The following is a 12,002-nucleotide window of genomic DNA, read 5'->3' on the forward strand; positions in this document are numbered from 1 at the left end:
AAAAAATATATATATATATATATATATATATATATCATGTTAGCGTGAAAAATGGTGAGCTCTCGGGAGTTTTCTCCAACCTTGGTAGTGAGTCTGTAGAACATGTTTTCATTTATTCTACAAATATGTGCTGGGTGTCTGCTGCAGACCAGGCACTGTGCTAAACACTTGGTAACTAGTGGTGACCAAAACATGACTGTGCTCGAGGAGTTTGGAATCTTACAGGAGAAGGCACACAATAAACAATGAACATAATGACAAGTAAATTACATGATATGTGAGAAACTGGTAAGTGTGTGAGAACACAACTCAGCAGGGGAAGAAGTCCTGGGGGACTGGACAGGGAGGACACCAGGCCTCCTTGAAAAGGTGATGTAGGAGCAAGGGCTTAAAGGAGGTGAGGACCAGTAGGGGGCTTTCACATGGAAGGAGCGGCCAATGCCAAGGCTCTGCGGCAGGCATGTCCCCAGACTGTCTGATGAACAATGAGGCCAGAAGAACAGGAGAGGAGGGTAGTGTAAACCCTCATAGGCCATTGTAAGTTTTTATAAAGTAAGGGACAAGCTGGAAATTATCTGTGACTGTGGGCAAATAAAGATTTTTATGGATTGAATAATTTCCTATCCTTATAATAAATATGTTGTATTTTTCTTCTTATTCTAGAAGTTTAACATCTCCTCTTAATTACCTAGCTTATCAGCTATCAGTATTTTCTCAAAGTCTCACTTATATAAACTACCCTGATCTTCTACAAAACCTGAGGTTAAAAACAAATTTATCACTTTTTAAAAATACATGAAATGTAATATTGGTTGAATACACTCTCTGTGTGAGCCCAATCCAGGTGGGCTCACACAGAGAAAAAAAATTCCTGCCTTCAAGCTAGGAACAGGCTTTATGTCAAGCACTAAGGGAAAGACACTGTCTTTAAACGTTCATGCTATACTGGGGCGCCTGGGTGGCTCAGTCGGTTAAGAGACCAATTCTTGATCTCGGCTCTCACAGCTTGTGAGTCTGAGTCCCCGTGTCTGGCTCTGCACTGACAGCACAGAGCCTGTGTGGGATTCTCTCTTCCTCTCTCTGACCCAGTCCCCGCCGCCCATCAAAATAAATAAACTTAAAAAAAAAAAAAAAAGTTCACACTGAATGTTTTCCATCCCTCCTTACTTAAGAATAGGTCACTCTCTGGTGTCTAGAAGCTGCTGATCTATAAAGACACAATACGCCAGTCATCTTTTACCTTTTGCAAAATGCCTAGGGGTCCTGTTATTTATTTTTGCTTCTTGTTTGCCGGGAGAAGACACGTTAACCAATCTTGCAAAACTAACATAAAAATTTTGTGTACTCTCTCACAATCGGCTTCACCTTTTCTAGCTTAACAATTTTCCCAAGGGGAGAGGTTCGTGGCGGCGCTCTGGCATCTGAAGTGTTAACAGCCAATGACGAAGGCTACCATCTGCTCCTCCAGCAGAGTGTGAGCGGAGGTTATCTCTGCAAAAACCAGTCTCCTGTGCAGCAGATGGGTGTTGTCTGATCCCTTCCCCTGCTCTCCTTCCCTGCTCATTTTGGACTGGCTACCTTTTGGGTATTCAAGGAGTCAGCCAGCAGGAGTGAACGCTGCGAGCAAGGATGAAATGCATACAAAGAAAGGTGTGAGGGCTGACAAAAAAAAAAAAAAAAAAAAAGTCAGAAATAACCGGAGAGTAAGATGAGGGCATCGGGCAGACCCCTGAGGCACTCTGCTTCCATTCCATCAACATCCACTTAGGCACGTCATTCGGCAATTCTGAATGCACAATCTTCCTCCCCACCTCTCCTCACTACACACACCCCTCTCAGGATTTGCCAGGGTTCCTGATTGAGCAGCGAGGATCCAGATTTTCCATGCACACCCCACTCGGCCTCACCTGGGACTCATAGGGGAGAAATGCAATGTTGATTTCCGTCAGAGTCTTGATGACTTTGGCTGCTCGTGATTTCACCAGCTCATTAAACAGGGCATCTGGACAAGCTGCAAGAATATGACAAAAGACAGCAGGCTTTCCTGTCCGCTTGCTGCTTCATTTCAGCAGTTGCACACGTCTGGTGGGATTTTTATTTTATTAGGATTTCAAGAAGGCAACTGGAACGTTCGTCCCATCCTAAGATATCCACTGACTATAAGGTATAAAGGGAATGTAAAGCCACCTAAAAGGCCCTCCACATATAACAGAGAAACAAATGGCAATAAGATTGAGATTTGAGAGCTAATAAACTACTTTCCGATATCAGGGAAAGGAAAAAAAAAAAACCCGTAAGAGATTAAGAAGGGGATAAGAAAGGGGCCTATGATACGAACAAACACCACACATCTGACATGTTAATGAAAAATATAAGGAAGAAAATTGAAACCGGCGGGAAAGGCAGTACAGGCGGTTCTCCTGGACCCTTGAAGGAACTCAGCCGCACACGAGACCCACCTGTGGGGAAACCAGGACTGCCAAGGGCTCTCCCGAGCCAAACATATGGCTTCGGATTCCCAGAAATGCTTTTTTGGTTTATTATTACTAATGTCACGTTCCTGCTCTGTATTTCACCCGAATTCAGATAGTAAACAATTATTCTTCGTAAGAACCCTTCCTCCTTTTCTCAGTGGCGAGTTCTGTGGGACTTTCCCTAAAGAGAGGAACGGAGGGTGCACTGTTGTTGCTGAACTCATGAGCTAGCCAGCTCGGCCACCCCTCTCTTTGCTATTAACAAAGAGTGACCAAGACGCTTCTGCATGAGGCTCCCTGTGCAAAAAACCTCCACAAAGTAAGAAAATGAATCCCAGGATGATGACGCAGGTTCTGTCTGCTACAATCACCACTGGATTGGACTATCTTTGTAGCTGAAAACCTGATGGAAATACACTACAGTTTACGGTGATATCTGGAAGTCTATACAGTGAAACATCAAAGCTAGCATTGGACATTTCTTCTCAGCACTCAGCCCTCTAGTCCTTAGAAGAGGTGCTATTTTTCATCAGGAAGGACGGCATGACTGAGTAGGTTTGTATTTGCGTGTGTTTATTTTTCTCTCTTAGGCAATCTATCTTCTGAAGAGAAAATAAAAGATCAGGAGAAACGTGGCAAGAACCATTTCTTCCCTATTGACCAGCCTTGCTGTGCAGAGACGCTAACCTGGAAGGACAGGGGTGGGAACTGCCAGCCCTACTTACAGTCAGTGAAGAAGACGTGAGCAGCCCGGTACTTAGCGGTCGGTGGGTCCTTAAAGTCACTGATGAGAGAGTGGACAGACTGTAGAGGGGGGAGAAAAGGAAGGAACTGAATCCAATTCTGCCAGCAAATGTGGACCTATATCTGAACTGGGTTAAATCCAAGCTGCCTGGACAAAACAGCAGGGGATTTTTTTAATGCAGAATTCATGTTTGGCCATAACAGAATTCTGAAGCCTTAAAAGTAGGACTGTTTCAGAGTTTAGATGAACAAAATCCTCCTTAGCTCATTCCAGAAGACCGCATCAGTTCTTTGGAGCCACTATAACTTGGGTTCCTGAGAAGATATTCACAAAAGAGGAAAGTGGTCAAAAACCTTCCAGGAAACTCACATTGATGAAGTGCTGGCAATTTAGTTGCATCTGCAAAAACTCAGCTGTAAGCCAGTTTTCAAAAGTGAAAAGAAAGGAATGGAAAACTGGCAGGAATTTATACAGATTAAGAGACCTAAGGCAACTATCAAACAAAAGCAAGGAGGTGAATCTTGTCTGGACACCGGTTTGAACCAATCCCCCCTAAAATGATAAGACAGGTCAATTTTGCCATAACCTGGATACTGACAAAACAGACCCAAAATTATAGAATGCCAGAGTTGCGGAGGTGAGTCACTACTCAGACACAGAGGGTCTCCTCCCCGGAGAGGGAGTGCATGAGGGGGAAACTGGAGAGACCCGGACCCAGCCTTCTGGACAGCAGCTGTGTTTGAGAGAGCTTAATGCACCCCGACTGCACACCGTACCCCTCCTTCCGTGTCTGTGGACCGCACGCTTAATCAGAGCAGTGTGTTAAATGCGCGCTTAACCTAGAAATGTCAGATGCTCTGCACCAAGCCAGCACGTGCAACCTTAGCCAAAGCTCTTCTGGGGGCGGGACTTACCTTCTCAGACGGAGTGATGAGATACACAGCCTCCAGGCTGGGCAGCGGCTCTCTGCGCTTGTTGATGTCTTCCACAACTAGACAACAAACAGCAGCCCACAGTCAGTAAGAAAACATAAGTGGTGACCATAAAACTAGAAACAATCTAGACAGGCCACCTTCAGACTGCTGCAGGTAAAAAGCTATGGGGTGTGGGGTGGGAATCATTTGCCCCTTCCCTGCAGGGACCACATTCCACGGTCTCACAAGGCTCGAGATGTTAGAAAACCTGGAATTTTATCACACTAAGTATCTCCCATTTCAGTTTAAGTAACGTCTTTGATCTCTTGATTAAAAATGGAAAATCCTTGGGGCGCCTGGGTGGCTCAGTAGTCGGGTAAGCGTCCAACTTCAGCTCAGGTCATGATCTTGTGATCTGTGAGTTTGAGCATTGCATTAGGCTCTGTGCTGACAGCTCAGGGCCTGGAGCCTGCTCCAGAGTCTGTGTCTCCTTCCCTCTCTGTCCCTCCCCTGCTCGTGCTGTGTCTCTTTCTGTCTCTCAAAAATGAATAAATGTTTGGGGTGCCTGGATGGCTTGGTCGTTAAGTGACCTGACTTTGGTTCAGGTCATGATCTCACTGCTTGTGAGTTTGAGCCCTGCGTCAGGATCTGGGCCAACAGCTCAGAGCCTGGAGCCCACCTCGATTCTATGTCTCCCTCTCTCTCTGCCCCTCCCCCACTCATTCTCTCTCTCCCTCCCTCTCTCTCAAATAAACATAAAAAAATTCATTAAAAAAATGAATAAATGTTAATTTTTTTTTTTATTAAAAAAATTTTTTAGGGGGTGCCTGGGTGGTTCAGTTGGTTAAGCCTCTGACTTCAGCTCAGGCCATGATCTCACAGTTTGTGGGTTCGAGCCCCACTTCAGGCTCTGTGCTGGTAGCTCAGAACCTGGAGCCTGCTTTGGATTCTGTGTCTCCCTCTCTCTCTGCCGTTCCCTGACCTGTGCTCTCTCTCAAAAATAAATAAACATTAAAAAAAATTTTTTTTAATTTTTAATGGAAAATCCTACCTCATTCTGCCTCTTCATTTTTTTTTTTTCTCATCTGTCCTAAATAATCCCAATTCCTTTAGAATTTCCAGGTTGAGTTTATCAACAATTGGGTAGCTTCCATCATTTTCTTTTGTATATCGCATGAAGATATTCTAAACATGCCGTCTACATACTACTGTGCTTCTCAAAGGTTAAATATTATATTTTGTTAAACCATGGGCATTTGGTTTGTTTCTTTTATTTATGTCAGCTACTTCACCTGGAAAGAAGAGCTTCTGGGATAATCCTCATCTTACCAGCCACCTGATAAAGCTTAAGACGTGCCACCTCACTGTACTGTCTTCTAGCGAAGAGAGAACGGCACAATCACTTGGTGCTATCTTCCCATGCAGATGGCTTAAGCAAATCAAAGCATCACTGTAGGATGATACCTTGTAACATTTATAAAGACTTTTCAAATATTGTGATCATCCAAAGATATTTGAACATCCAAATAATGTCCAAATACCAAAATCCTTCAACCATCGACTTTACCAGTGGCTGTAGACTTCTGAATTTCATAGGCCCATAATACTTCACCCCCAGACGTTTTGGGGGTTCAGTGCAGGACTGCTAACTTTTCATTTCTGCCAAGTAAGGACCTTTTTTAGAACCCACGTTTGAGGGTAGGGAAAAGTCTGTGTGCAGTAGGGAGAGAGCTGAACCCTCATCTACCACAGGAAGCCAACAGATAACATCCACCATCGATGAATCCGAAGATAACAGTGTAGGTTTCCATCTAGAAATATCAAAAGAATAACCAGAAGAAAGAGTAGACCCTGAGGGAGAAGAGAGTGGGGCAGGGTGCTGCTGCTTGTTCATTAGAAGCTCCTTAGCTCCATCTGGCTTTTTCTCCCCTTAACTTTTGCTTCGGTAGAGAAAAAAATAGCTTTAAAAATTCAATGAAGAAAATAACTTTGGGGTGCCTGGGTGGCTCAATTAGTTAAGCATCTCACTTTGGCTCAGGTCATGATCTTGTGTGAGTTCAAGCCCTGCGTCGAGCTCTGTGCTGACAGCTCAGAGCCTGGAGCCTGCTTCGGATTCTGCCTCCCTCTCCCTCTGCCCCTCCCTCTCTTGTGCTATGTCTCTGTCTCTCAAAAATAAATAAACATTAAAAAAATTTTTTAAAAATAGCTTTGCAAGCTCAAAACAGGGGCAATGCCTGGTCTTAGATCACTGAATGACAAAAAGTCACATTAAAAGCTATGTATTCTCATTTATCGGAATATGTTTCTGATGCCAGATTACCTGGATTTGGAAAAAGTTTTTAAAAATGAAGGACTCACAAGGTGTGATTATACCTCCCCAAATTATTACATTAGGTATGCATATGTATATATTTCACTTACATTTAATCAATAAGAAAGTCCACAATATATTATTACCATAATTTCACAATTTGAAAATATTTTAACACCAAATAATCGGAACAACATAATCTTAGAATAAAGGACAAACCTTTGAATGAAATTCATTTAGCTTAACGAAATCTCAACCCTTTTAGTTTTTCCTCCTGTAATTGTGATTTGGTAATAATTTTGACAAAGACCAGCAACAGTCTGTGAGCCACACATCTCCAAGGAAAAAAACTAGGAAATGCATTGAAACAGATGTATTATTAAAACAGGTGTGTTCCATCCAACATTTTTCTTTTACAGGAAAAACAAGTTAACTTCCTTGTTTGAAACAATAGCTCGGAAGAGAATGCTATTCAATCAATGCTGTTTCAAAGATTAAAACCATGATCCCTCTTGGAGTGCCTCGGCGGCTCAGTCAGTTAAGTGGCCGACTTTAGCTCAGGTCATGATCTCGCAGTTCATGGGTTCGAGCCCTGCATCGGGCTCTGTCCAGCTCAGAGCCTGGAGCCTGCTTCAGATTCTGTGTCTCCCTCTCTCTCTGCCCCTGCCCTGCTTACACTCTGTCTCTCTCTCTCTCCTTCAAAACTAAATAAACATTAGGGGTGCCCGGGTGGCTCAGTCGGTTGGGCGTCCGACTTCCGCTCAGGTCATGATCTCGCAGCTCATGAGTTTGAGCCCCACGTTGGGCTCTGTGCTGACAGCTCGGAGCCTGGAGCCTGCTTCAGATTCTGTGTCTCCCTCTCTCTGCTCCTCCCCCACTCTTTTTCTCTGTCTCAAAAATAAACATTAAATAAATAAATAAACATTAAAAAAATTTTTTTTAAAGCCTATTTGTTGTGAAACTGTAACACACATTCCAAAGAGTGAATAAAACATAAACATACAAATAATTACAGGCACCTCCGTGGGTCACCACTCTGTGGGTGAGGTACCTGGGTGCCTCAGTGGGTTAAGTAACGGACTCTTGATTTTGGCTAAGGTCATGATCTCGTGGTTAGTGGCTTCGAGCCCCGAATCGGGCTCCATGCTGACAGTGCTGAAACTGTTTGGAATTCTCTTTCTCCCTCTCTCTCTGCCCCTCCCGTGCACTCTGTCTCTCTCTCTCAACATAAATAAGCCAACTTAAAACAAAAAAAAGTAAAGGCCTGCATAAGCGTCACCTCAGTTAGGAAACAGAACTGGCCAGCACTCACAGAAATGCACTTGCTACGTGCTCACTCCCTTCCTTCCAAAGGGAAGCACCATCTTGACTTGAATGTGACCATGTCTCTTCATGGTTTTACCATGTACACTGCATTTCGAAACTGCATAGCTTAGTTCTGCCTAGTTTTGAACTTTATATAAATTGAAGCACACTGTAAATATTGTTTCTTCCGCTCAACATTACTTACTAGATCTATGCATGTGCTTGTGAGCAGTCAGAGTTCATTCATTCTCGTTGCTATACAGTATTCTGCTATGTGACTACACCATAACTTATTTAACCATCCTACTCTTCACGGGTGTTTTAGTTGTTTCCAACCTGGGGCTATGTTAACAATGCTCTGTGAACATCCGTGCGCGTGCATTCTGGGCACACGAGCCTGAGGCTGTCGAGGACACACGTCTAACCATCTGGCTTGCAGAGCACACACACTTCAATTCTACTAGACACTGTCTGTGTTTTTCAAAGTAACTGCATCAGCGGACACCCCGTCATATAGGAGTTCCTATTTTTCTACATCTTATCTGTCACTTAGAAGTATCAGAATTTTAATATTCCAATCTGATGAGTGTATAGCAAGATCTCATTCTGGTTTTAACCAACTAATGTGGGCGGGCAATTTCTCATGTATTTATCGGCCATTTGGATTTCTTCGGTTAGGTGCCTGTTTGGGTCTTTTGTGCGTTGTTTCCATTGGTGGCCTGCCTTTTCCCCCCTTGATTTAACCTTCCTTTCGGCATCCTTTACCGGATATTTAACGATCATCTAGTACTGCATCCGCTGCTAGGAATTTAGTGATGAACAAGAAAGCCTTGGGTCTCTCTCAAGAATTTGCAGTCTTACTACGCATGTTGTTGGAAGAATCTGAAGCCAAGTGAGCTAATAACAAACAGGGAGGAGGAAAGCTTGCCGCAAGGAGAAGGCCTGACCGTCACTCAAGGACAGAGAGAGCTGCACTCACTTGTTATCCCCTCGGTCATGATGTCTGTCATCTTACAGCAGGAGGACAACATCCTCATGCTCAGCTGATCGACCACCAGCACCTGGAAGCAGAAAGAACAGCTTACAGCCTACATGGGACCTGCTACGATTCTCTCATCAGCTTACGATGTCAGACTTCAAAAAGCGCCCCAGAAATACAGAATATTAAGTTATAAATATTTCTGATGGGCCAGAAGTTTGCTGAGATACATGTTAGCTTTTATCTCCCACACCACACCCAGACCTAACCTTCTAGGAGTTAGAGTCTGTTCTCGGTAACTTGACTTAATTGTATCAACTTAAAAAAATTAAGGTTTTTCCATGATAAAGAAAATGACTACTCACAGAAAAGCAAGAAAGCAGGCAAGAAAGACTGACTCATCTACAGCACCCACACTCAGAGAAACCTGTATTGGAGATTATTTTTTTACAAGGAGAAGGAACACCTGTGCTACATAAATGGCATGGAAGGTGAGGCCTTTGTTGTCAACATCATTAGGATGTACCGGCAGGGGTGCTGTCTGGGAGCATACTCTACCTCAGTCCACACTGGGAAAACGAGAACATACCAGGCTTGGTCTGAAAGCTTCATCCCTGCAATTCGTCAGCTAACTTCCTATCTCCATTCAGCCCACAGTTGAAAGAAGAAGCTGGGATCTAAAATAAGGCTACTTCTCTTCCTCTTTAATGATACAAACTGAGGTAACAGGAGCCAGACACAATGTGGAGCGGAAAGCTCTAAGAACCAATTAGTTTTCACCTTGAGTCAACTTTCTCAAGATCAAAGTTCACCAGTCCCTAAATCTATTCCTGATGGGAAGGGTAAGAGAGAAAGAGGACATGTATAAAGAGTTCCTGCCAGATGGCCTCCACCCTGGGTGATAAGGATGAGATGTGCTGGCTAAAACAGAATCTCACAGGGCTGAAGAGGAGACCAAAATCCTTCTGTACCAAGCAGCTCTGCCGTTCCTGGACCAAGTGAACTTGAAAATGTGTGGGCTCCTGACTGTGGGACGACTTAGGGGCAAGAATGATTGTCATAAATCCTCCAAAGACACACAGGGAAATTCAAGTAAAACTGCATGTTCCCCTGGCCAGCATAATGCCCAATCTCAGACAACCAAGGGACTTTCAGAACGGAGCACAGCACACTTTCCCACTTGAATCACCCACTCCGGTAACTGAGGATGTAATCAATCTGACTGGCTTAAGCATTTGCCTCCAGCGTTTCTCTCACTGTTCTATGAATAAACAAGCTTCCTTTTTTGGTCTTATGTAGTTACAGATAAATGGGGATGGACCAGTTGCCTGGGCTCCATGGAGATGCTTCAGGGCCACCAGAGGGGCTTCCTTCTTTCTCACCCATAGCAAGTAGAATAATTTCACCTTCTTCTGCTTTATAGAAGGGGTGCTGGGTTAAGATTTTGTTTGAATAAAAGAACTCCTCTGGTAAGTGTCCCACCAGGTGATCTTTAAGAGAAGCTTATGGCCAGATTTCTTAACCAGGACTACATAATAATGAGGCACAGTGGATCACCTTTTTCTGTACTCTCTGGACACAGCAAAGTCTTTGATTTCCTACTTATATACCTTTCCTCCAACTCCACTTTCTTAAACCTTCACCATTCTTCTATTTTCACATGAATGTCAAGGCCATTAATTGTGCTTCTTCTACTTACCTTCCACTCCCCCTTCTTCTTTACCTTCTTTATCACATCATGCATGATCTCTAAAAAAGGAGAGAGGAAAAGAACAAAGTAAGGAAGGAAGCAGGGAAGGAGGGAGGAAAACTTAAAGTAATGTCAAGGACTTTCAACAACTGCCTATTATGCTAGACTAGGTCATTTCTCCCCAGCAGGCTTTGTTTTCTTTGTCATGCAATTCAACCAATCTGCTTACTGAGCCATAATCAAATTACCACAAACTGTTCCTGTTCCTTTATTCTTATTATTTTTTTTTTTCTTAAGTAAGCTCAAGGCCCAACATGGGGCTGGAATTCACCGACTCTGAGATCAAGAGTCACATGCTCTACTGACTGAGCCAGTCAGGCACCTGTCTTCCTGTTCCTTTAATTTGGCAGTTCTCAAACTTTTTGGTTTCAGGACTTTACACTCTTAAAAATTTAGGACTCCAAAGAGTGTTTGTTAGGTAAATATCAATAGATGTTTACCATATTAGAAATTAAACTGAGGGGCACCTGGGTGGCTTAGTTGGTTAAGCATCTGACTCAGTTATGGCTCAAGTCATGACCTCGAGTTTCATGGGTTCAAGCCTGACACTGGACTCTGCGCTGACAATGCGGAGCCTGCTTGGGATTCTCTGTCTCTCCACCCCTCTCCCGCTCGTACTAAGAAATAAACTTAAAAAAAAAAAAAAAAAAAAGAAATTAAGCTGAGAAATTTTTTTAAGTATCCACTAATTCATTTAAAATAACAAGAGGGGTGGGGTGCCTGGGTGGCTCGTAATCATCCAACTTGGGGATTCAAGTCATGATCTCATGGCTCATGAGTTCGAGCCCCGCATTGGACTCTGTGCTGACAGCTCAGAGCCCGGAGCCTGCTTCGAATTCTGTGTCTCCTTCTCTCTCTGCCCCTCCCCTGATCATGCTCTGTCTCTCTTTCAAAAGTAAATAAACATTAAAAAATAAAATAAAATAAAATATGGGGCGCCTGGGTGGCTCAGTTGGTTAAGCGTCCGACTTCAGCTCATGTTGTGATCTCACAGTTTGTAAATTTGAGCCCTGCGTCGGGCTCTGTGCTAACGGCTTGGAGCCTGGAGCCTGCTTTGGATTCTGCGTCTCCTTCTCTCTCTGCCCCTCCCCGACTTGTGCTCTGTCTCTGTCTCTCAAAAATAAATAAATGTAAAAAAATAATAAAAATAATAAAATAAAATAACAAAAGGGGTGCCTGGCTGGCTCAGTCAGTAGAGCATGCTGACTCCTGATCTCCAGGTCATGAGTTCAAGCCCCATGTTGGGTATAGAGCTTACTTTAAACAAACAAACAAAACCATTATATGTTAACAGAGATAGCATTTTAATTAAATGTAACTAGACTGTCTAAAATAAAACAATTTTTAGTGAGAATATTGGTGGGGTTTTTTTGGGTTTTTTTTTTTTTTTTACATTTTCACAATTCTCTTTAATGTCTGGCTTCCTAAAAAAACAACTGGGTTCTCCTACCTGCTTCTGCAATCTGTTATGGAGCATACAGCATATGGAAAACTACTGTATACTTGCGAGAGAGTAAGAGGGAA

The 12,002-nt window shown here is 43.3% G+C and overlaps 1 protein-coding gene across 5 annotated transcripts in view; it reads right to left on the bottom strand.

The window, feature by feature from the left end:
• The window catches only part of STXBP1 (syntaxin binding protein 1), an 81,561-nt gene that overhangs the window by 34,813 nt on the left and 34,746 nt on the right, over positions 1–12,002 (bottom strand). For all 5 annotated transcript variants that reach the window (XR_007146139.1, XM_047829234.1, XM_047829236.1 and 2 more), the window contains exons 2-6: positions 10,428–10,477; positions 8,729–8,810; positions 4,134–4,210; positions 3,200–3,278; positions 1,908–2,011 (exon numbers count right to left, since the gene is read on the bottom strand). Coding sequence is in view for 4 of the 5 variants with exons in the window: in XM_047829234.1 (XP_047685190.1) it covers positions 1,908–2,011; positions 3,200–3,278; positions 4,134–4,210; positions 8,729–8,810; positions 10,428–10,477 (392 nt within the window). In the remaining variant the exon portion in view is untranslated. The remainder of the gene's footprint in view (positions 1–1,907; positions 2,012–3,199; positions 3,279–4,133; positions 4,211–8,728; positions 8,811–10,427; positions 10,478–12,002) is intronic.

Source organism: Prionailurus viverrinus, chromosome D4 (genome assembly GCF_022837055.1).
Source record: "Prionailurus viverrinus isolate Anna chromosome D4, UM_Priviv_1.0, whole genome shotgun sequence".
Classification (NCBI taxonomy): domain Eukaryota; kingdom Metazoa; phylum Chordata; class Mammalia; order Carnivora; family Felidae; genus Prionailurus; species Prionailurus viverrinus.